The following is a 25,728-nucleotide window of genomic DNA, read 5'->3' on the forward strand; positions in this document are numbered from 1 at the left end:
ATTGTTCCTCCTGACAATGATGAATGACAGATAAATCCTAGAATGATCGAACTATTCTCGGATCTGATGAAAAAGTGTGGAATAATATGAACAAGAATCTTGATGAAAAGGTAGTGTTTGTATCTTTACAAGGGAGAGAGAATCTTTATCAAACCTGTTCTTATCAAGTTTGTGTCACATGCCCACATTCATTGTCTTTTTTTCTATTCATATGAGACATATCCCTAACAAAGCCTAATAGTACATGTGCAGAGAATATTCACTAGAATATTTCCTTTATTATCCTATTGTAAAAACTAGTTGTTACAACCCTTTCTGCGGTGCTCGACCTTGATTATTGTTGACATCCCGACCACGAGCTTCGCCGTTTCTTGATCGACATCGACCGACTCTTTCCTCAATGCTACCTCGCCCAAAATGTTCTGTTGCAGATTTTGACCTATACAGTTAGCCCCTTCGCTTATTGAGGCCGGCCTCAGACGACCTCGATGAGCAGATTTTGTTGGTTGTGGTCGAGAAGAGTGGATGAGTGGGTCGGATAGTTAAGTTTGGGACGAGCCGGCAACATGACCTTTCGCGAGCCACAACTTTTGAGGTTATGTCGTTTCTACACTAAAGTGATGTCATGACATCATGGGTCATTATGGCGCATTTTTTTGATGCTTTGCATCGTTTCCCGTGTGTCTGTCTGTTGGGAATGCTGTTTCGATTCCAGTGCTGGGTAATAATGGCATAATTTCTTGGTTTTGATGCCCAAATTCTTATAAGGGCATTCACTTGTTCTTTACGTATTTTTCACATCGAAACCTTGTGCCTTCTTCTCCTTACTCCATTATTGTGCGTTTTCTTTCCGGGTTCCAGTGACTTCTGTTGCTTCTAACCCTTCTTCACTTGAATATCCTTTCTTTTATCAGAATTATGGTTAATGTGTCTTCTGGTTCCGGTGGGGGGAAATAACCCTGTCCCCTTGGCGGTGATTATGCCTCCTCATGCTGATGGCGTTTCTGTTGCCATTGAAGACGAGAAATTTCCTACAGTGGAGGAAATAATTCCTCGTGGTGAGAAAGTTAGGTCCGACTTCTCAAAGGCGCCTGAAGATGAGCCCGAGGCCTCTAAGTCGGCCATGAAAGAGGCTGATCTACCAGAGCTTAGGGCTAAATTCAACATTTCCGCTCATATCGATTTGGTCCCAGCAGGGATAATGCGGTTCAAATCCACCGCCCCAGGTATTGCGCGTTCTATGCGTACCCTTTCCAGGTTGGCTATGCTCTTCCCCTTCTCCTATTGGCGGAGGAATTTTGTCGCTACTATGGCGTGTGTCTCGCTCAACTCGCCCCATATATCTACAAGCACATCAGGATGCTTACTAAATTTGCAAAGTTGGTCGGGGTCGAGATCCTACTCCGACATCTTATGCATCTCTTCGCCCCTAGTTTCTATAGGGGACGATGTTGAGCCTTCGCCATCGAGGGGGCAAATTCCTGGTGGTGAAGATGGACGACAAGGCTAATCGTCAGTTCTGGCATATTTTTTTCTTTGTTAGAACCGAAGACGTGGTGGCCAATGCGGACAGCTTCCCTGAAACTTGGAGTTATACTCGTAAGTCCAATCTTCTTTTGTTAAAACATTTGATATGCCTATTTTAGTCGTAGGCTCTGAACTCTTGTTACCTACTTGTGTAGCTAAGACAATGCCCCCTCCTTTGGTCGGGGAATTTCTGATTGGGTTGGGCGGGTTCAGCCTCACATCGTGGGAATTCGTGAATGGCCGGGCTTTTTTAAGAAGTTCGGGACTGCCCTTTCCTTGACCGGTGAGTTTGTTTTTTTGTTGTTGTTTTGGCCTCTTAGTTTGCTCTTGATGATGGTGAGAACCTTATTTTGATTCTTTCTTTACCAGCCCGAGGATCTTCGAGGAGGCCGAGGGATCTCCCTCATGCATTTCGTAAGAGGAAAACTGCCTCCTCTTCGGCGTCCATCCCCACTACGACCGTGGCTAGGCCTAATCGTTCATCCGCATTTGTTCTTTCTTCGACCGCGGCTAGATCTGATCGGTCTTCGGCACCATCTACTGCTGCCTCAGCATCGATTTCTTCTCCGCCTGCAGATATTTCGACAGCGGAGCTTCCAGCTTCCCCTTTGTCCTGTCTTGTGGACGAGGAGGAGGAATCATTGCCGAGCGACGAGAATTTGGTTCCCCGCAAGAGAAGGTCGGTGGACTTTGGTGATGGGGTTGCCCGGGCTGTAGATTCAGTAATGGATGATTTTGTCATCCGCGAGACGGCGACCATATTACTTGAGGACGACGTCGAGCAGGCGTCTGATGTTCTGATATCGGCGGAGGCCGTAGAGGGCGTACCTCTTCCCTTCACGGCGGTAGGAGTCGAAGGGTCGGCCGCTGTGGCTTCTGATAATTTGCAGAAGGAGGGGCCATCGACTTCGCATCCGGCTAATGATGCTTCTGCGCCGGCCGATGGGAGAGGCAAAGGCATTTTCGAGGATGGCTACGAGACGGGTTCTGATCTTGATGCTGATGAGATGAGGATGGAGGAAGGATTTAACCAGCTCGAGGTTAGACTGGAGGGGTCCACGCGGACTATTGCGATCCCCATGGATCGGGATTTATTAATAAATACGGAGAACGTGGTTACTGCGCTTCGATCCCTTTTGCTCCGACGTGGAAGGTAAAACCCTCCAAGAGCTGGATGATGTTACCTTGTCGAGGAGCATAGCCGGCCTATCTCTCAGGGTAAGTTTTTCGACCCTTCTCGTTTCTGTTCGTTATGTTCAACGTTTAGGCTTCGTTCTTATTATGTCTGCTTTCTTTTTCTTTCTTTTTCAGACCGTGATTTTGGAAATTGAAAGTGCCCGAAGAGAGGAGAGGCGTAAGGCTATTTTTATTAAGTTGCAGCGAAAATACGGCAAACACCATGGCAAGTACCGGGAAATTTGTAGGCGGTTTGGTGAGGGCGACAATTTGCAGGCCCTTCAAAACTAACTGAAGGAGAAGGATGACGAGCTGGTGAGGGTCATCGAAAAGTGCAGCGTCTTTGAGGGGACGCTAAGAAATAAAGAGGAAGAGCTCGAGGATAGCAGGGCCGTGGAAGCTCAGTGTGGCGATCTCCAGGCACAGGTGGTCGAGCTGCACAGGCAGTTGGAGGAGTGTCGCCTGCAGATGGAGGTTCTTCACGGCAAGATTACTGAGAATCAAAACGAGCTGGAGAGGGCGGAGTCTGCTTGATCGGCGGCTTCGAGGAAAGCGGAGTCCCTAGAGGTAGTGATTCGGACTCTCCATTCTAAGTGAGAGAGTGATTTGGAGACAGCGAGACTTAAAGAGGAGCGGCTTGATGAGAGGATTGGGGAGTTGGAGAGAAACAACTCCCTCCTTCAGGACCAGGCGGCCGCCTTAGAGGCTGAGATGACTCAAATGCTTGCACAGCCGTCATCTTCTCATTCTTCATATTTCCCAAACGTTCTCCGGGAACTGTATGAGGAATGTATTCACGCTGAGGCTCAGTTAGATGTGTTATGAGATTTGTATGCGGCGGGATCTTTTCCGGGGGCCGCCTTTGAAGATGCTCGTGTTAAGGCTCGTGAAGCTCGAATTGCTTGCGGGTATGATCCTGCTATGCCGAAGGCCGGTGAAGATGAGAGGGACGTGGGTGTGGACCAGATTGAAAAGGACGTCTGGTACTAGGACGCGTACCCTAAGGGCTGTGTTGATGGTGAGGGGGCAGATGGAGATGGCCCAGATGGTCAAGCTGATGGCACTGATGGGCCTGGCAGCGACTAGTAGTTTTTCTTCTTCCTTCTTTTATTTTGCTGTAAACTTGTGCGTTTTTTTAGGCGTCTTTATGAGGCTTTGCAAAAATATTCGAAGTATGAAATTCCAACTTTGTTATATGTACCTGATTCTCTTCCTGCTGTTCGTACTTGTATGTTTTTTGATTTTATCGCTTGGTTGCCTTGATTTTCTTAGCCGTCACTTAGTTCAAATAAGGTCGAACATATCCTAAGTTTAATTACGGCTGAGTATTAGTAGGTGTTAGTTCGAACGAGGTTGAACCAAAACCTGAGTTTGATTATGGCTAAGGGCCAGTAGTTGTTAATTCGAACGAGGTCGAGCACATCCTACGTTTAACTATGGACGAGGGCTAGTAGATGTTGGTTCGAATGAGGTCAAACATATCATATGTTTAATTATGGCCGAGGGCCAATAGGTGTTAGTTCGAATGAGGTCGAACATACATATGTTTGACTATGACCGAGGGCCAATAGGTGTTAGTTCGAATGAGGTCGAACATACATGTGTTTGACTATGCCGAGGGCCAATAGGTGTTAGTTCGAACAAGGTCGAACATAACCTATGTTTTAGCTATGGCTGAGGGTTGTTAGGTGTTGGTTCGAACGAGGTCTAACATAACGTATGTTTGACTATGGCCGAGGGCCAGTAGGTGTTAGTTTGAAGGAGGTCGAACATAACGTATGTTTGACTATGGACGAGGGCCAGTAGGTGTTAGTTCGAACAAGGTCAAACATAACTTATGTTTTAGCTATGACTGAGGGCTGTTAGGTGTTGGTTCGAACGAGGTCGAACATAACATATGTTTGGAACGTGGTTTCCAAAGTGACGTCACCAGCCAGGAGGGGAGTGTGATTTCACTAGATGTTCGCTCAACTTCATTGTTAAAACCTGTTAGCGGATGCAACGCGGCACTATCTATCTTCGAGTTTCATTTGTGTAAGTACTCGAAAGTGGACAATGCACGCGCCGCTCCCATCTTCTACCATAATGCGTCTCACATCGGTATCTAAAATTTATAAAGCGATAACAAGGGTATCATAGTGAGGGAAAACCATACCGTTGGTTTCTGACTTATCGAAGATGATACTTTCTTCGAGTTCATCATACCGTTCGTGGGTGATTGACCATTTGAGCTTGTGGGTTGTGGTGAACTTCACACTGTTGATGGAAGCATCGTCGCTGCCGCTGATGATCATGTGGACGATATGGGTTGGCGAGGGCGGTTTCGGCGGTCCTTGATGTTGTTCACGTCCTCTGGCAAAGTCGGTCCTTCCCTGGTCGCTCAACAACTCTTAGAGGTGTCCCTATCGTAGCATGTTTATGACCTCCTGTCTTAGGGCGATGCAATCCTCAGTTTTGTTCCCCCGCTCTTGGTGGAACTCGCAAAAGGCGTCCGATATTCTAGTACTCGGGTCTGACCTCATCTTTTTTGGCCACTTCACCTTGGTCCGAGCTTCTCCAAGGCGTAAACTATTTCTGTAGGTGACACACAAAAATTGTGAGCAGATAATAAATAGGGCATACCTCTTTCATTCCGGTGAGTCCCTGTCCTTGATCTGGGTGGGCCCTTTTCGTGGCTGGAGGAGGACACAATGGCAGCTCTGACATATTGTAGATGTCGTTCCTTGTTGGTTCGTGGAGCTGCGAGGTCCCTTCTGATATCATTTCTTCAATCTTTTTTGGATTTGGCATGTATCGAGGTCAATGGATGAGTCGGTCCATTGAGGTCGACCTCGTCTGCTCGGACCTTGGCACAATACGCGTTGTGTATTTCATCCCAAGTAGTTGGGGGGTGGTGCTTCATGAGCCGACTCAATAACTTTCTTGTTGCCCTTGAACCATTTCTACTCAGCCTGTTCTGAAAGGCTGCGATCGCCATCCCTTCCGATACGTTCGGCAAGGTCATTCTTACTCGATTGAACAGGGCGAGGAAGTCCCTAAATCCTTCTCCTAGGGACTTTTTAATAGCAAATATGTCGTTTACTCTCGCCTCGACCTTCTTGGCCTCAACATGGGCCGTTACGAACTTGTTGGCCATTTCTTCGAAAGTTTCGATGGAACGCGCAAGCAGTTGTGAATACCATGTTAATGCTCCTCTCACGAGGATCTCGCCGAATTTTTTCAACAAAATGAAGGATACTTGTTCCTTGGCGAGATCATTGCCTTTCACAGCGGTGATGTAGTGAGTCACATGGTCTTCGGGGTCGGTCATGCCATAATATATTTTCAAGTAGGGATGTATTTTAAAGGTTTTTGGTATGGTATGTGGGGTGGCGTTGTCGCTATATGGCTGCTCGACGAACCAGCCGACGTCTCTCTTCGGCAAGAGCTCAGGGGCGCTCGGTATCTTATCAACCCTTTCTTGGTGTTCTCTCATTGGGTCCCAGAGTGCTTTGTTCTCATTCTCCATTTCCTCCATCCTTCTGCGAAAGCATCGTAACCTGCACTGTTAATGACATTGTGAGTAATACTTGTCGTGGGAGGAGAAGGGAATTGGTTGTGTTACTTGTCTGCTATTTGTGTAACGCAAGTCTTCGCATTTTCTTTAGCCGTGTCCCGAGTGGGCTTATGGAGGACGCTGGTTAGCGTATCAGTTAGCCAAGCCTCAAGGAGTTTTTTCACAACTGGGGGCATCTCCTCCGCCACAGATGTGGAGGCTCCCTTACCAAGAGATTTTGTGATGCTGCAGTGAGGAGGAGGTGATCCATCTCGTCTAGGGGAGGCAATGGGCATTGCGTCTTTGTCTGTTGTTTCACATCTCTCATTGATGACGTTCATGAGGTTAATCGGGAGGTCACTTATTATTCTCGTCCTTTCTTCTCTGTTACCTGCCATATTGTATTTGTGCATGCAAAGAAAGGAGATCTTGTTCGTGCTTGTTTTTTTTTAATGTTAGTGATCCGTGTTAGTAATAGATCTAGAGGAAACAAAAATTTAACTAGGAAATCCCCCACAGACGGCGCCAAATTATTTGACCAAAAAGCGTAATTTTCGGTTAAAATAATTGTATTTATATAATGATGGGTTAAACCTAGTTAATATAATATTTCTAGATGTGAGTTCCGAAAATGCTGCTAACGTTAAACAGATCTAGTGGGGGATTGACAATAACATGTATTAAATATTCCAAAAGGTATGAGCAATAATGGAGAAGTAACTAGTAATAAATAACAATAAATGACATTTAAGTAAATAGAAGAAGTGGTTCACCAATAAAGAATGAACTAGATGATTGTTCCTACTGACAATGATGAATGATAGATAAATCCTAGAATGTTCGAACTATTTTCGGATCTGATGGACAAGCGTGGAATAATATGAACAAGAATCTTGATGAAAATGTAGTGTTTGTATCTTTACAAGAGAGATAGAATCATTATCAAAAGTCTGTTCTTATCAAGTGTATGTCACATGCTCACATTCATTGTCTTTTTTCCTATTTATATGGGACATATCCCTAACAAATCCTAATAGTACATGTGTAGAGAATATTCACTAGAATATTCCCTTTATTATCCTATTCTAAAAACTAGCCGTTACAGCCTTTTTGCGATGCTCGACCCTGATCATTGTTGACATCCCGACTACGAGCTTCACCGTTTCCTGATCGACCTTGACCGATTCTTTCCTCAATGCTACCTCGCCCTAAATGTTTTGTGGCAGAATTCGACCTATACAAGTAACATGTTGCATAGCAGCCTCTGCAAGTTTGCTCATAATGCTTTTACAAACCTTTCTCTTGACCAAGTTCTAAGCTTGTCTACAGTCTGATACCCCGGGCTGAAAACATGGTGATTAAGACCCGAGAAGGATGTCGTTATTCTTAAAAAAAAGATACTATATGAGAAGAAGAGTAGGGTTTTTTCGGACATATTAAACATAATTGGACACCAAGAACAGAAGAAGATAGGGGGAATTACACATAAATACAACTCACACACATGTATTGCAACTAAGTAGCCTATATTTAACTTTGCAAAGCTATAGCCCAAAAATAATATGCTAAGATTCAACAATCAACTCCAATAGGTACTCAAAATTACTATTCAAATTTTAAAAACTCAAGCTTTTAATCTAATTTCCGAATAAGTAATTGTGACTCAGATATTAGTTCAACAAACCAAATCCACTTGGGTGGTAAAAATTAGATTTTTAAGATAATCCATCATCGTTAAACACGCTTAAATATCGAATATGGTTTTTTTGTGAAATTTGTAGTGGATGTAGTTTATACTTCTTAGAAATAGTATAGCGAGGTTGTATACAAAATTTGACGTTCATTTAATGAAGATTTGGACTGGTCCACTATTGTTAAACAAGCTTAAATAAGTGGGTTTAAATTTCGGATTTAGTTTCAGGAGAAATTTGGAGTGAGTGTTATTTAGATTTGGTAGAAATAGTATAAGGAGGTTGTATATAAAATTTGAAGTAATTTAATGGAGATATGGACTGGTTTTGAACAAGAATTGCAACTGAAAATCGTAGAAGAAGTTCGTCTACAAACGCTTGTATATATGTATAAAAGTGTAGAATGGTGTATAAGAGGTGTTTATACACCCATATACACTATTATACATCATTATACAAAAACTGACTTCGTCTTCTTCCCTGCGTCTTTTTTGAAATTTAACTCAAATAACTTCAAATTTAAATTTTGAATTCCTTTTGATGTTTTTAATCAATTGAAACAACACCCGATCCAAATAACTAACAAACTCACAAAATTCTATTTTCGAAAGCATAGCTTTGAATGGCCTTCAATGGTGGGACTTCTACTCTTCAATTTTCTTACATTGCAACCCGGTGATACAGGGGAAGAAGCAACAATAGTGGACAACTCCTTAAAGCATATGTAGAAGATGTGAGAAGAAGAGAGACAGAAAGCCAAATAAATAATAATAAAAAAAAAACTGAATTACCATTACTAATTTAACGTGCGCATTATGTGCAAAGAAAAATTGAAAAAATGACACTGTATAGTCGCTGTAAAAAAAAATAGCCAAAAAAATATATAAAATTTGTATATAACATACAGAAATGTATGTTATATACAAAATTATACAAATTTTATACACTTTTTCGGCTACCAGATGTAAATAATTTCTGGCAAAAGTGATAATACCCCAAGAAAATTTTAGAATATGTACAATATGGGCTAAATTAGGTTGGGACTTCAAATGTGGATCATTTTCGGACGGGGTGTAGGCCCAAGTGATATCTGATGTAATTTTGTGTATATCGAAGCTTTGTCCCTGATTATTGGCTGATAAGCATTTACTGCTACCTGTGAAAGATATGACTTTCATGGCTAACACAGAAGGACTCAACAGTTAACAATTCATAGATTACTTATGCCAAGCTGATAAGCCATTGTACTAGCATGTGGCTTCTTTTAACAGCCTGGACAAACTTCAAAAACGTCTGTTTGTCCATGGCTCTAAGCATAGGATTACAGCATCACTTCTTCCTCTAGACAACTCGGCCTCGTTTCTGTAGAATCACCTTGAACTGGAAAAATGTTAGTACACGACAGTTCATCCCGTCAGAAAGTTTATTGCTAACATGAGAACAGCTGCAGAAAATTTTAGAAGAATAGAAGTAGCAAGAAATAAGAAGTCATCCTTTATGCACAAAAAATTGACTCAACTGATTCCTTGTTTTGAACTTTGAAGCACACTCGTTAATTCTATAAATTCTAAGCTGGTAAAGAACATGTTGCAGAGCAGCCTCAGCATGCAGGTGGAGGAAAATGCATGCAAACCCTCATTGGACAAATATGGAACACCAATAAAGGGAACATTTTGCCTTCTCATTTTTTCTTCTTCCTAGATCTAACAACGGAAAAATGTTATTCTCTCTTCCTTTTCTTACTCAACGTTCCAGTTCCTCTTTGAAATTCTATCCTAAGATTGTTCTGACATGAAATAAGGAGAAACAGATGGATATGAAGCTTTTGTTATTGACTGAAGAAATTACAGCACAAGTGAATGAAGTGTTACAAATACGGCCTTCACCTCAACCTCACCAGAAAACAACACCCCAAAGAAACGAAAAAGGAAAAGAAGAAAAAGGACAATGACTCATGGATGTGAAACTTCCTTCTTGGCCAGTTACATGTAAAATCTAGCACAGAAATAATTTACATATGTTTTCTGGCTATCTTATTTTTTTCTTTGATATTAGATCATATTTTCTCCAACCCCATCACTCAGGCAAATACTTCATTTAGAAATTTGGACCGGCAGCCAGGATCTCCTCAGCCAGGTTGTTATCAGTTCCGATCTTGTAGTTTGTGAATACCTCAAAATTCTTCCTAAAGAGACCTCCCAGCTTCAACAGGGTATCCTTGTGAGCCTTCTTGTCAGGCCACTGTAGCAACATACGAGATTATACATTTTAGCACAAAGTTATTTGCAGAATATAGCAATTAGACGACGCTGAGGTGTATGCTAATTACTTACAGTGTTCATAGGATCAAGAATCTCGGAAGGTACTCCCTCGAGTTCAGTTGGAATCTCCAGTCCAAATACCTCAGTCTTCTTGTAATTTGCATTCAAGAGGGCCCCGGAGTGGATAGCATCGATGATCTTCCTTGTGTATGCTAACTTAATACGGCGACCTGATCCATAGCTGGTCATAAAAATAGAAATTTGTTACCTATATAATCCAATTGCATTACATATTGTGGTGACTGCTCTTAGTATTATCTTTACCTTCCACCTGACCAGCCGGTGTTCACAAGCCATCCGGTAGCTCCATGTTTCTTCATCTTCTCAGCAAGCATAGCTGCATATTTTGTTGGATGAAGCATTATAAATGCTGCACCAAAACATGCTGAAAATGTTGCTGTAGGCTCCTTAATACCATCCTCAGTTCCTGCCACCTGTGAAATATATTGTCAAAGCAATAGTTATTACATCTATATATCTTGATTGTAATTTGTGAGGCATGTCAGATTTAATGTTTATATTACCAAAGCTGTGTAGCCACTGATAAAGTGGTACATTGTCTGCGCCAAGTTCAATTTGCTGACTGGCGGGAGCACGCCAAATGCATCACATGCAAGCAGGATGACGTTCTTTGGATGAGGACCAACACATGGTATTTTAGCATTTGGAATGTATTCAATTGGATATGCTGCCCTGGTGTTCTCTGCAGTCAAACCATTCCATTATAGCGATGAGACAAAATCAGCTGAAGATCACTTTGAGATGAAAAATCTCTATTCAATTCAACAAAAGTTATTACCTGTTACAGATTTGTCTGCATAATCCACTTCTCGAGTGTGTTCTTCGAAAACCACATTTTCCAGCACTGGATAGAGAACAAGCATATCAATTTGGGTTCACTTGACAGCAAATAATGTCAAGACATCATGGGAATCAGGAAAAATACCAGTGCCAAACTTGATGGCATTCCAGATATCAGGCTCCTTCTCCCTTGAAAGGTCTATGCATTTGGCATAGCAACCTCCCTCGATGTTTGAGACACCATGATCACTCCAGCAGTGTTCGTCATCTCCAATCAGGTATCGGTTGTGGTCAGTAGACAATGTTGTCTTCCCAGTTCCTAATAAGTTGAACAAGAAAATGCAGAAAGAGAAACATGAGTCGTTTATGGAAACAAAGAAGGTAAGTTTCGCTGTAAGATATAAAGGTTAATTAGAGGGGACGAATCATTGCTGCTCCACCAATCCCTTTAATGCTATACCTGATAATCCAAAGAAGAGAGCAACATCTCCTCCTTTTCCCATATTGCAGCCAGAGTGTAGAGAGAGGATTTGGCGCTTAGGCATTAGATAGTGCATTAGGCTGAAAAGACCTTTCTTCATTTCCCCAGCATACTGTGTGCCAAGGATGACCATTTCCTTCCTAGCAAGATTGACGTCTATGCTAGTGGAGGAAGTCATATAGTGGGTGTAACGGTTACATGGGAATTGACCAGCATTGTATATTGTGAAGTCCGGAGTACCAAATTCCTCCAGCTCTTCAGCAGTGGGTCGGATACACCTGTCACCGACCCCGTTATTCCATTGCACTCACTAACATGTTTTAATTTATATCTTTTGTGTTCCTTTTATTAACTATGGCTAGCTCTTTACTGGTTGTAAAATCTAAATCAGTAAAATTGTAGAAGTAGAGGATACTTATCTGATGAGCTATAACACATAAGAATATAAAACAGAGTTATGAAAAAGGATCATGATCAGTTTCTTACATGTTGTGCATGAACAAGGAGTGATAAGCTCTGGCAGATACAATTCTAACTTTGATACGATTGTTTGGATCCCAGTTGAGGAACTGATCATTCACGTACACCTGAAATGAGACCCGAGTTGTTTAACATTTTGACTGCTTAGTAACTAGCAAATAGTCAGAAAACATTGTATTTTCATCATTTTAAAATGATTGAAGCTTCTTATTCTTGTTTGTATTTTACTGATAACTTTTCTAAGACTTAAACTTCTGAAATCAACAAAAGAACTATGATCTCGATCTTCAGATACCTTAAAAAGTTATTTGAATACAATTGTATGTAGCAGATATGAATGGGCAGATATTTCATCCATATTGGGACCCAAAAATTAATACTACCATTTTGTTTGTTGTAGAAAATATGTGTACATAATTCATTAAAATGTGGACAAATATGTTCAATTATTGAATATATCCCATCCCTAATAGAAGATAGGAGATATGTTGCACCATAACCATAAGTGTCTAATGTCCTGTGGCCATGCTCTATCTTTAATGGGATTAAGAATAGTTACATCATTTGCTGCAAGAAACAACCCGGAAATATGCTGCCCTCGTCGTTATTATAATCTTAGTATACAGTAGTATGAATAAGACAATGTAATATAAAATTTGTGACAGCTAGCTGTACATATCATATAACACGAAAAAAAAAAAGGACTGAAAATAGTTTGCTCCATACAAGTAGTAGTATTTTATTTATGTGAAGTAAGGCACTCCTACAGATTATCGAAGAATGACTATGGACTGAGTACTATCTATCTCCTCAAGTTCAGGAATTGAATTATTAATTGTCCGACTCTATTTTTAGTGAGGTACTTATTTTTTAGGCAAATAAACGCGGTGATGATGTAGATGATGATTGGATAGCAGTAAGCAAGGCAGAAGCATAACTTTTATATCGTTGACATTAATAACCAAGTGGATAGGGTATAGAAACAGTGGCGGATCAAGGGTGGCAGATACGGGTTTACGAGAACCCACTAACTTTTCCACGGACCTTAAAGTTCACTAGATATCTATAAATACTTGACGGTGAATTGAATTATTATTGTATATTAAGTTGAAATTGTTGTAGTAACTCATAAACTTTAAATCCTGAATTCGTCTCTGTATAGAAATTAAGAGATCTTTAGTGCATGTTAAAAATGATTATGAAGACCTTAGTGAAATGATAATATTGTTTAAAATCAAGTAAATACCTTCTCCAACGAGCAAAGGTAATCAACAGCTCTTTCTCTGTTGATTAAGAAAGTCTGCTCGTCCATTTCGATATTGGGCGAGCCCCTGTTACAAAAAATCATTACAATCACGACGTCAGAAAGTGACACTACAAATTTAAAATAATAATTTTATGGAATAAAGAAATTTATAAATTAATATCATATCTAAACGGATATACGGATCCAGGATTTATATACGTGTAATTGTTTTTTTAATTTTATATGTATACATATATAGACAGAGTAAAAAAAAGGGGACTTACTTTCCCCACCAAAGATCTTTCTCAGTGGTTTCGTCTCTAACAACACGCTTGTCTCTAGGGGAACGGCCCGTTTTGGCTCCCGAAAGTGTGGCCAATGCACCACTGGACGTGATAAATGAACCCTTCTCATACTTGATTGCTTGCTCATACAACTCTACAAAAAGGAAGACATAAAAAGTGAATTATATTCTTTAAAAAATATTGAGCGTTTAACCATACAGTAGCCCTTTTTTCCATTCATTTTCACTTTTCAAGATTTAACCAAAGTAGTGAAGTCATTAGAATAAGAAAAGATTTGTACGGTATATTACATCAAGACTTTCTAAATTAATCAATTAATTTGATTATGCACCTAAATTTGAAAATGGCACAAGAATTCAATTAAATTAGTGACTATAAAAAGTAAAAGGGAGGGTGGTGGGCAGGCACTATTATTATTAGAGTCAAAGATTGGAAGAGTCAAGAAAGATGATACTAGTAGAAAATTATTTACCAGCAGGAGAGAGATTGTAGAGGATGTGAGTGAACTTAAGGGCACTGTCACTAATGTTAAGGGTGGGCGCGTGGTAGTGGTGAGTTGCATGTGACTGTGCCACCTTCGGCGTTTCCGCTTGCCTTGCCGGGTCTCCTTTCACCACCTTTGGACCAGTCTCTCGTGTCAATGATGCCAATGACGCACTATTTTTAGATAGTGAAAAAACAATAAGTTTAGCATGTTACCAAATTAGGGGAAGCAAATAGAAAAGAAATGGAAATGTCGTCATACTCACTAAATTTTAAATTTTTACGTTAAGATTCACAGGTAAATAGTAGGAAAGTGATTTTCTTTTTTTGGTGGAATAGTAATTTTCCACTTGTAGTTAGGATACGTTACCACTAGATCACAACTTTAACATTTCTAAGAAAATTTCTTTTTTCATTTTTTTGTTATTTTTTGGTTGAGATAAACACGTAAGTAATTGAAAAAAGAAAAAGTTGGACGAGTTGATATATATTATGCAGTTACTGTGAAAAACCATAATGACTAGAAAAACTCCTAATTTAATCTTTTCTTTTTGGCAACATAATGGGTGCAGCGACTCGAGACAATATTGCAACGTTAAGACACCACGATAAAAAATGGAGATAGCAAGCAAGTGAGATGTACCTTTCTCTTTAAATAGAGATAATATTATGTGGGCCAATGTTACACGCACTAAATATCACACCGATATCATAGACACTAGATTTCTTTCCTTATTTCAGCTAGACATTAATTTCGAAATGGATTAATAGGACAAAGAAGATCCTATATTTTCACCACAAAAAAGACGTCGTATGAGTAAGATGTAAACTTCTATGGCAATTAAATATCAATCCTAAAACATATATTATGATTACCTAATGGATTGGAGCTGTTGTTTCTGGCGTTCTTCTTCAGAAACGGCAACGCCAAAGACATGGGGGGATTTTATCGGAGTAGTGGGCGCTGATTTCTTCTTCTGAAGAGAATGCAACTCGTCCAATGTCTGCGCTTTCATCGGCGTAGCACTGTCGTCATGACAAACCACGTTGTCATCGTCTGTCTTCTGTGTCTGGATCTTCGGCAGCCCACTTCTCCTTTTACTGTCGAAACTAAATCCTCCATTTCCGTTTGATGCCATCTTTATCCTGCAAATATAATCACAAGAAAGGAAAAAAAAATACCATCAATTAACAATTTATAGGGCATGTCCCAACTTTATCAAAGCGAATTTATCAGAACGTGTATGATCTTATTATATGCAAGTATTTTAATATTTTTTGCCTATCTATGCATTGTTCGAGCTGAAAGCAATATGTTCGGGTGAATTCTCAGCGTCCGCCTTTGCATTTCCTCCACTATAGTATATAACTATTACGCTAATTTTGGAAATTCACGTTCACAAATCATTGATGTTTATGGAGGAATTAAGATGTTTGATAATATGCTGAAGAGAAAACAGAGATGAAAAGGAGAGCTAATTACCAGAATCAGAGAGGAAGATGGTGATGAGAATGAAGACTTGAGAAAAGCTGAAACTTTAAGCAAAAACGAAAGGGTTCAACCATACACTGTATTCGAAGTGAATTAAGTTGAAAACCAACAAATCGAAAGATGTGTTCTTTTGGGCAACTGAGCTGCTGAATTTATAGTGCCTTGTCACACGGTTCAACCTTTGGTTCAGCTAACCATGGTTAATGGATAACCCAGAGAGTTGTCAAGATAAGATTTTCCAAACTTAAAAAAGAAAATGTTTTAAATGGCTGGAAAAAGACAACATGCACAAGTAAGGCCGTTAATTAATTTCTCAAACTGAATACTTAAGTACATAAAAGATGAATTACTTGCTAATGGAATTCAAAAGAGGAACAAACACCGGAAATTGAGATAAGGATCTTAACCTTCTATTCTTACGGGATTAACAGAGTAAATTTTTGTAATATTTATACAGGTATTTATATCAGACCATATTAACTTAACACGATTAAGTGATTTAATGAGAAATAATATATGTACTAATAATTAACCGTACTTTAATGAATAGGTGTATGCACAAATATTGAAACACATATCATGTATCTAGTGATCTGATATAAACACCCACGTGAATAAGTGTTTACCTTAAATATTTATTCATATAAAAGATTGAGATCCTCTTTTTTATTTTCATTAGATGTTTGAACTAATATTAGTAAAGAACCAGTCAACTGACTGAAAAAATGATAGATCTTGACAATTCAATTTTTAGCACATATCATATCTAATTATTTCTTACGTGGATAACTATAATATAGGTACTTTTTCTAAATTTCTATGAATTAATTAGATCCGTAAATAATGGAGAGCAGATAGAAGAGGACGTTTAATTAGAACATTAGGGCCGGTTTGACCATAATTCTTTTTTTTTTTTTTTTTACTTTTTTTCAAAATCAATATTTTGCCATAAAAATTTAATTTTCACTTGAAGATGTATTTTAGATTTTTTCGAAAATTTTAAAAACTTCAAAAAACTGTTTTTCAAAATTTCACTTCAGATCACTCACAAAATTTTAAAAACAATCCAAAATTGTATTCATGTCCAAACACAACTCCAATTTTCAAACGCCATTTTTACTTAAAAAAGATTTTACTTTTTTCCGAAATTTTACAATTCTTATATCCAAACGCCCACCTAGACGCTGTGCTGCAACAACAAATCCTATAACTTTGAACTTCGCTAACAAAATTAGCAGGCTTAATAATTACATTTTCATTTTCTCTTATTAAAAGAAAAGGAAAAATAAAACAAAAAGATAGAGGAGAAAAGGTCAATTAGGGAATTTAATACAAGTGAGAAATAAGGGTGGACAAATATACGTAAGTGTTCGGTGCCAAACGAAGAAATCGGTCGTATTGCGGGTGCTGGATACACGTCAGAGGCGTAATCACAAGGCCAAATTTGACATTCTGTATTTGTTCTCTTCTTTATTCTATCTGTTACTGCTGCATTAGCAGCTGCTGCAGCTATGCATCGTCTGCTCATCTGCAATTTCCGTAATTTATGTGATGGTTTTATCAACTTGGCGTTACAGAAATATTTAATACCATATTAAGTTATTAACTACATCTTTTAATCAATGAGTTGTAGAATCAATGTTTATTTTTTAAGTAATTAGAAAAATCATGAAAAAATGGAGGAAAGGTAAAACTGAACGAGAGGATCCTTGGCTCAATGATAAGTTAACCCCTGTTTTTTTTTTGATTGAATAAGTTATCCCCTGTTAAAACATAATTCATCCAACTGGTCGAGACTTGAGCATGAGAATATATATATATATATTTATTAGCAAGTCATTTTAGACATTATTCAGGTTAATTCATCTACAAACTTGTGCCAATTTGGCGCTGTATACTTCGGCTAAATTAACAGAAGACTTATCAAAATATCAAACATAGATTCACTTTCTAATTTGGTTTGCTTGATATAGTCATAATTGCAAAAGTCTTTTAATAGTTTGATTTGGTTATTAAATAAGTTACAAAAGAACAAACAAATGAAAAGTGATAAACATTGGACGAGTTGGGTTATGAATAATTGTTTTAGCCTCCGTGTTAACCGATGCATAGACCCAAACAAACATTGAACGAGTTATCATCGTATCCATTTATTGATTCGATTCATTTTAAACGTCCAAATACAGGCATATTTTCCTTTTTCCTTACCCTACATATCCAATAAATTTAAAAGAACGCGTCAAGTGATTTTCTTATTAGTTATAAGAGACAGATCTACCTTAGTTTAGGGAAACAAATCAGGAAACTTGTAAATATTCAAGTCATTTAATTAAGACTCTTTTGAAAAAGAAAAGCGCTCTTAGTTGTAGTTACACACTTACACCTACCATATGGTAAAGCTGTATCTGGGGTAACACTTGGTTACGGCTGTTTAAGACAACTATCCTAAAAGCAAGTGGTAAAGAAACTTCTTAAGTAGACTCTCTCTCTTCTATTTATGCTTCAATTAGGGTACTCCCTTCGGTCCAAAATAAGTGATTTTTTGGTCTTTTTTTGTGGTCCAAAATAAGTAATTTTTCAGATTTCAAGAATGAATTAATTATTTTTTTCCTACATTGTCCTTGGAGTAAATAGTGTTGGAATATGTGTTAGGAGTGTTTATGTGAGATAGTAAAGGTTAATATGGTCAATTCCATTACTAATTAATGCTAAAAGGTGAATTTCTTAATCTGTGTGAAAATATCTAAAAAATCACTTATTTTGGACCGGAGGGAGTATTGGACTTTAGTGTTTATTGGGAATTGGACCAAGATTTCGTTCCAAATTTGACCTTTTTATCACCGTAATTAATTACTACTCCACCTTTTTTCCTGAGTCCATTACTCTAATAGTCACTCAACTATCCCAAATTATTTTCTAAAGTCACTTTTCTTTTGTTTGTAACAACAAAGTCAATGAACCATGCCTATTGCACTCAGAAGGTCACTCAACTAGATTTTCCAAATTTTGGATTGACAAATACCTAATTTACTCTCCAAATTATAAACATTTATCTTCTTTTTATTTTTTTTAAAACCTTTTAATATTATGATTTTTTCCTTTTTAATTTACATTAAGGATTTACCTATAGAATAAATATAAATTATTTATAAATTTAAAAAATTAAAAATAATTAAGCATATATAATGCTGAAATAATAAAATAATGAGTATAGTAAAAATATTAATTAAAATAATTTGTTAGTAATAATAATTTTAGTATTACCAATAAAAATTCAAAAATTTATTTACACAATTCAGAATGAAAGAAAATAAAGATTGTAAAATATATATTACATGCACATAATATAAAAATATTCAAATAAAAGTATTTTTATAATATACATTATATATTCTTGAAAATTATGCTCAATTATATTATATATATTCCATGCACAACTTAATATAGCATATTTTACCCTATACAGATAGTCTCGCTGCTTTCCGGTGACATAACTTTGTGTCGTCTAAAAGTTGGTAGAAACATAATAATATAATTGGACATAATTTTCAAGAATATATAATGTATATTATAAAAATATCTTTTAAATAATTATTTTTATATTACGTGCATGGGATATATATTTTACAAACTTTTTTTTTCTTTCGTTCTGAATTGTGTAAATAATTTTTTGATTTTCTTTTTTGGTAACTAGCTTATTTTATTAATCACCAAGTAGTAATTACAAAACTATAGCATAGCTAACACAGCCTACTATCTTTCCATATACAATTCATCCTCTACTACCTAGAAATATAAGTAATACACAAACGACTTGAATTTTTGATGCTAATACTAAAAAAGTTTTAAAAAAAATAAAAAGAAAATAAATATTTATAATTTAGAGGGTAAAATAGGTATTTGGAAATCCAAAATTTGAAAAATCTAGTTGGGTGACCTTCTGAGTGCAATAGGCATATTTCAGTGACTTTGTTGTTACAAACGGAAAAAAAAAAAAAACTTTAGGAGATAATTTGGGATAGTCGAGTGATCATTTACTAGCATGATAGCATAACAAAATTTCCAAAAAAACCCAATAAATTGTAACGCATACTAGGTATTAAGCGCAGATGAATCCGCTACTGAAGCTCTATGTCTATTATCGCCTATTCTCACATCCTCAAAATTTGAAAGTGCTACTATTTCACAACAAGATCCCTATAAACTTTGATCAAACATGCATTACGATTTACGAAGATGTACTTCTAAAACATATTTATTTACTGTAGGATTTTTCCTAAAAGAAGCACAGTTAAAAACAAAGCGCGCAATGTACACTGCAAATGATTACGGGAAGGAAGCCATATGAGAAACCTTCTTACACATATATAGACAAACACAAAACTTAGAGTTAATATGCAATTAAAAATAAATGTCTTTTCATATTTATATAATTTGTATTAAATTCGCCTACCGGACCTTAATGGGAGGGAATTCTTTTTTTAAAAGGATATATAGAGCAAGGAGAAACAAGCATTTATAGGAAGGAATAGGGGTGAGCATAGTTTGGGCAAGCTCGAGATCCAAATTTTTTGAATTTTTGGTTAGGATTTTAGGATTACGGATTGAATTTCGAATTTAATTTTTAATTTTTTTGAATTTTGAATTGGATGTTGGATTTGGTACTTCAAATTTTAATATCCGAAAATCCAAAATGTATACTTTATATTTAGTCATTATTCATATGCCACTAATAACAAGTCTAATACCTTACCCATTAAACTTTATTTCATATATTCAATACTAATTATTACGTTACTGCTCGTAGTACTTTCTATCTGGACATGATTTTACTATTTCTACATTTTATCGGTCTTATTAATGCGCCTTTTGCATTTTCTTGAGATAATTTTATTACTTAAATATTTTATTTGCATGATTGTGATCAGATGAATACTTTATTTAGATCGGACTTAAAAAATCCGAGCTTTATTAAACTGAATTTAAATTATTATTTCTCCAATCCAAAAAGCAAAAATTTAAATCGGTATTTGCATATTCAATCTGAACTGGCCGGACTCCTACCTCTAAAAGGTAGCTTAAATCGTAAAGCACAAAAACGGCCGGCGTGACGGGAGTAAGGAATGGAGCGAGAGACACGTGGAACAAGATGACCTTTTCCGCTCTGAATTAGAAGAAAGAAGAAGAAGATTGAATCAGGAGTTGAATACTGTGCCCCCCTCAACGCTTTGTTTACTTTTCTCTAAAGGGGCACACCTTCCAATTTTAGCAGATAATTTTTTATATTATTTTTATACTTTTGGACCCCACAAATCTCAATTTTTGTTAGAAATTGGTTTATTTTGTCCTCACATATTCTAGGTGTTCCTAGGAATCAATTATGTTCACTGTAAATACTACTATTATCTATTTAGTTCTGGTTGATGAAATATTTTACACCGTCTATTTTAAATTCAACTTTCTCGCTAAGTAGAAGTGTGCACGTATTTTAAATAAAATTTACGTCAGAATAGTTGAATAATTTCACCCAAAATACATTCAACAACTTGCAACTTGTGTCGTAATCCGTGGTTGTTCGACCAAAAAGATTTATACTTTTTATTGAACTAATTAAATAAAAAGGTTTGAAATAAATCATAGCTAAAGATAATTTACCCTAGATCTAAGATGGAAGATAAGAATAAACAAACACAAGATTTAACTATAACAGTGATTGAATCACATTATGTAAGAAGAGGATGATGATTTTCATAACATTGAATAATAGTGAAGAATACATAGATAAAGTGGTCACCGATCTTTAACAAGGTTGAACTGTACATATTTGATATGATGAGACTAACGATGTGTATTGAGTATCTGAGCTTCATTGCTTCTTTCTCCTTCATGGAGAGAGAGAGAAGAAGAGGATCCAGAAAATATGTCTGTGTGTCGATTTGTTTCAGCCCCCCCCCCCCCTTTACCTTCTCTTACCTAGTATATATATAATGGGCATTCCCCTTTACCTAACGGTCCTTGGCCAGAATACTCTAATCTGACAACTGCACTTTAGGTTGACCTCCCTAAGTGCCATGGCGTGTACTTCGCCATACAGGTTTTCTGATGGTTCGACCTCGGCCGTGGCCGAGATGCTCGTCGTCATGGTGCCTTATGAATACAACCGTGGATTAATCGACCCCTCGCCATTCATTTTTGTGCCGATTCTCGTGTGGTCAGATTTCGGCCCATACAGTTAGTCCTTCCGCTTATTAAGGTCGTCTTTGGGCGAGCTCGATGGGCGGACTCCGTCAATAAGAAAATCTTTGAGAATTTGAGCGTTTTGGGCTACGGGCGAGCACATCTTAGCAAGATGATGATGTGCCGTTTCGGGTGGTTCGTCAGACCACTGTGTCTTGTTCGAAATGACATTAAATTTGTTAGGCATCATTATGGCACACGTTCTCTGTGCGTCGCATCGTCTCCCGTGCCCCTTCCGTTATTTTGGAAAAAAGGCGGCGATTGGTTTCTCAAACCAACATATCCATATCTCTATAAGTAGGGGAAAGTTTCCCATTTGTTCACGGAGACAATCTTAGGGCATTCTTACTTCTTCTTCAGTTCTTCGTATTTCTTTTTCTATCAACAATCCTTGCGGTTGTTACCCTCCTTTCTTTACATTCTCGACCTGTACAGTCACCGGAAGCGATGGCTAGTGCTTCTTCTAACCCTGATCAAGTTGTTGGTGCTCCGGTCACGGAAAACGATCTACCCCTACTCGAAGAGGGAGTGGGTCTGGCGGAGGACGAGAGTTTTTTTACGGTAGATGAGGTAGTTCCCCGTCCAGGGAAGGCAAGGACTGACTTCAATAGCCCTGCTGGGGATGAACCGGAACCTGTTCTTTCTACGATGGATGACGCGGTGCTCGCGGCATTTAAAGCCAAATAGGGAATCCCTGAGCATATCGAACCCGTTCCAGCAGGCTCTGACCTTGTGCACATACACCGCCCAGGATACTGCGCGTTCTATGCGTACCCTTTCGTCATCGGGTACATGTTTCCTCTCCCCTCTCTGGCGGCGGATTTTTGCCGCTTCTACGAGGTGTGTCCGGCTCAGCTCTCCCCGTATATATACAAACTCTTCTTAATGCTCATCAAATATGCGGATCTTGCCGATCGGGGGGTTTCTCTTCAACACCTGCTTCATCTCTTTGTCCCCAGCTTCCATAGGGGCACCATGCTACCTCTTCGTCACCGAGGCACTAAGGGCCTGGTGGTAAAGATGGACGACAAGACCAACCGCCGCTTCTAGGAAAACTACTTCTATGTCCGTACGGAGCACGTGGTGTCTAAACCCGCTAGGTTCCCTGAGGTGTGGAATTTCGCCCGTAAGCCTTTCTTTTCATCTCCCCCTTTTGTTTTAAAAAAAACAATGGTTGTTGGTTGTTTTCCTATAGTGATCTCGTTGAGTTTTTGTTTTTGCAGCCGAGAGATCACCCCCTCCGCAAGCTGTTGATATTCGCGGGTGGGTGAGCTCGGTTCTGTCCCATATGATGGGGATTCGCGAATGGGGATCCTTTCACGAGAGGTTTGGGCGCAAACCTTCCACGAGTAAGTCGCCCTGTCTCGGCCTTAGTTATCTTGTTCTTTGCTTCGTCATTTTCTATATCTTAATATCTTTGTTTGGTCGAATGTCTCATTGGTAGGTCGGAGAGGAGCGAGAAGGGCAAGGGCTCCTGTCCTTGTTTTCATCAACCGACTTCCTATGCTCGGCTCGTACCAAGGGTAACTAATGAGGGCGTCCAAAGTTTGGTTGCTCGTGGACCGCATCCGCGACCGAACCTGTTCGTTCGGAGGTTTCTCCTCAATCGAACACTCCAGTTCCCATAGTCTGTTCGACTGACGAACCTTCTCGTGGCAGTGGCGAAGATGCCCCGACAAAGAGGCGAGGTTGTCAGAGGGGGCATCTTTGGTTGGAACGCCCTCGAGGGGCGACCCTACTTTGGCGGTATCTGAAGCTGGCGGCGATACCGGTCTGGGCGTGGAGGCGGTACCCGTCTCAAATGTAGAAGGGGCTGCTATGGCTGGGGGACAGAGTTCGGAGGCCGACGCGATTGTTCCGGGCGGTCCTTCGACGTCTCGACAAGGTCGCGCCCCCTCTTCGACTAATGAGAGATTGAAGGGCGCAGTGGAAGACGACTATGAATCTGATTCTGATATCGACCCTGAGGATATAAGGATGTTCGAGGAAGGTTTTACCAGGGTCGATGTGAGGGTAGAAGGCCCTTCCCGTGTGCTCGAAATTCTGTCGGACTTTGACCTGTTGGAGGACACGGTGGACTTAGTGCCCCAATTTGACCTTTTATGCTCCGCCGCCGAAAGCGGGTCTTTCGGGAGATCAATGATTCTGGTTTGTCACGTGGTGTGGCTGGGATGGCCTTGTGGCTGGGATCAATGATTCTTTTGCTAATTCCTGCCCCTCCCCCTTTTTTTAGACTTACATGCTGGAAATCGAGAGTATTCGTAGGGCTGATACGCGGGCCGGAGTCTTTCTGAAAATGGCCGCGAAGTATCGCCGGTATCGCAACAGGTGCCGAGAGATGCATGCACAACTTAGGGCGGGCGGTAATACTCAATCCGTCAGAGAGAAGTTGGAGAAAATGGACGAGCATCTGATGCGGTCTATCCGTAGATGAAGTGAGCTCGAGGAGCTGCTTAATGCCAAAGACGAGGAGCTCGAGGTGGGCAAAGAGGTTGCAGCGGAATGCGAGGATCTTCAAGCGAAGGTGCTGTCTTTGCGAGCCGAGCTTGAGAAGAATGCCACTAGAGTCGCCAATCTAAGTGCAGAGTGGACGGAGAAGGTAGCCGAGCTAGAAAAGAAGGTGGCCGAGTTGGAGAGGGTCGAGGGAGCTCGATTGGCGGCTTTGGCGAGGGCAGCGGACTGGAAGACACTATCCACGTCCTCAGGTCTGAGCGGGAAGCTGAGAGGGCGACGGCCACACTGAGAGAGGCACGACTCAAGGAGCGGATCGGTGAACTTGATTGGGATGCTTCGAGCCTGGGAGACCGAGTTAAGGCTCTCGAGGCCGAGAATGCGCAGTTGTTGGCTCAGGCCCGCCCTCAAGAATATGCCCCTGTTGCTGTCCCCCGCCATTTGTACGAGCTATGGGTCCATGCTGAGGCCCAATTAGATATATATAAGGGATTGTGGATGGCGGGGAGCGTTCATGAGGCCGCTTTTGAAGATGCTCGGGTTAAGGCAAGCGAGGCTCGTGTTGCCTACGGTTATGACCCTGCGACACCGGAGGCTGGTGGGGGTGCTGTGATTGAAGATGGGCTTCCTTCAGATGATGACAATGCTGGAGAGGACGGTGGTGGGGATGAGGCCGAGTGAAATTTTTATAGCTTTTTGTACTTAGCTTTTTTCTGTTTTTTTTTTGTTGTAGTTGCTGGGTGGGGGCCCCTTTTTTGGCCCTTCGTAAGATACTTACATTTTCTTCGAATGAAATAGTCGGCTTGTCTTCGTTTGTATGTTTTTGGTTTTTCCCTTCTCTTTTCCCTTTCGAATTTTTTGGATTTTCTCGCAATAAGTCCCTGACTTCTGGTAGTTGATTTGAGTAGGATCGAATCAACCTGCTAATTTGAATGAGGTCACTTTGGACTTGTTGATTCGAACGAGGTCGAATTTTGTCTCACCAACTTGGGCGAGGTCAGTTTTGACTCGTAAATTCGAGCGAGGTCGAATTTTGTCTCGCCAACTTAGGTGAGGTCAGTTTTTCCTTGTAAATTTGAGTGAAGTCGAATTTTGTCTTGCCAACTTGGGCGAGGTCAGTTTTGACTTGTAAATTGTCCAAGGTCGAAATTTACTTTCGTTTATGGTCGGGGGCCGTATGGGTGTGAATTCGAACGAGGTCGAATTATGACCCGTGATGAGTTCGAGCGAGGTCAACTGTTGATTTGTTTTCGAACTAGGTCGAATTTTACTTTCGCTTGGCAATGGCCGGGGGCCGCATGGGTGTGATTTCGAACGAGGTCGAATTGTGACCCGTGATGAGTTCGAGCGAGGTTGAACGTTGATTTCTTAATTCGAATGAGGTCGAATTTTACTTTCACTTGGCGATGGCCGCGGGCCGCATGGGTGTGAATTCGAACGAGGCCGAATAGTGATCCGTGATGAGTTCGAGCGAGGTCGATTGTTACTTTCACTTGGCGATA

The 25,728-nt window shown here is 39.6% G+C and overlaps 1 protein-coding gene across 1 annotated transcript; it reads right to left on the bottom strand.

Annotated features, from left to right (window-relative positions):
• Positions 9,741 to 15,674, bottom strand: LOC109233069 (phosphoenolpyruvate carboxykinase [ATP]). Its single transcript, XM_019398821.1, has 13 exons — positions 15,530 to 15,674; positions 14,923 to 15,192; positions 14,036 to 14,220; positions 13,543 to 13,696; positions 13,259 to 13,343; positions 12,019 to 12,119; positions 11,512 to 11,810; positions 11,197 to 11,370; positions 11,050 to 11,115; positions 10,775 to 10,953; positions 10,515 to 10,684; positions 10,263 to 10,431; positions 9,741 to 10,170 (listed from the first exon to the last, which is right to left on the bottom strand). The coding sequence occupies exons 2-13, from the start codon at positions 15,183 to 15,185 to the stop codon at positions 10,027 to 10,029; spliced, it is 1,989 nt and encodes a 662-aa protein (XP_019254366.1). The 5' UTR covers positions 15,186 to 15,192; positions 15,530 to 15,674; the 3' UTR covers positions 9,741 to 10,026.

This window comes from Nicotiana attenuata, chromosome 10, assembly GCF_001879085.1.
Source record: "Nicotiana attenuata strain UT chromosome 10, NIATTr2, whole genome shotgun sequence".
Lineage (NCBI taxonomy): Eukaryota > Viridiplantae > Streptophyta > Magnoliopsida > Solanales > Solanaceae > Nicotiana > Nicotiana attenuata.

What these genes read in the sequence shown, in the direction of transcription:
- LOC109233069 (XM_019398821.1), bottom strand. Translation starts at nt 15,185, where the DNA reads ATGGCATCAAACGGAAATGGAGGATTTAGTTTCGACAGTAAAAGGAGA. An exon ending in ACCTTTGCTCGTTGGAGAAG is followed by an intron (nt 12,120 to 13,258) that starts GTATTTACTTGA and finishes GTCTCATTTCAG; the next exon opens with GTGTACGTGAATGATCAGTT. An exon ending in TCCTTGTTCATGCACAACAT is followed by an intron (nt 11,811 to 12,018) that starts GTAAGAAACTGA and finishes GGTCGGTGACAG; the next exon opens with GTGTATCCGACCCACTGCTG.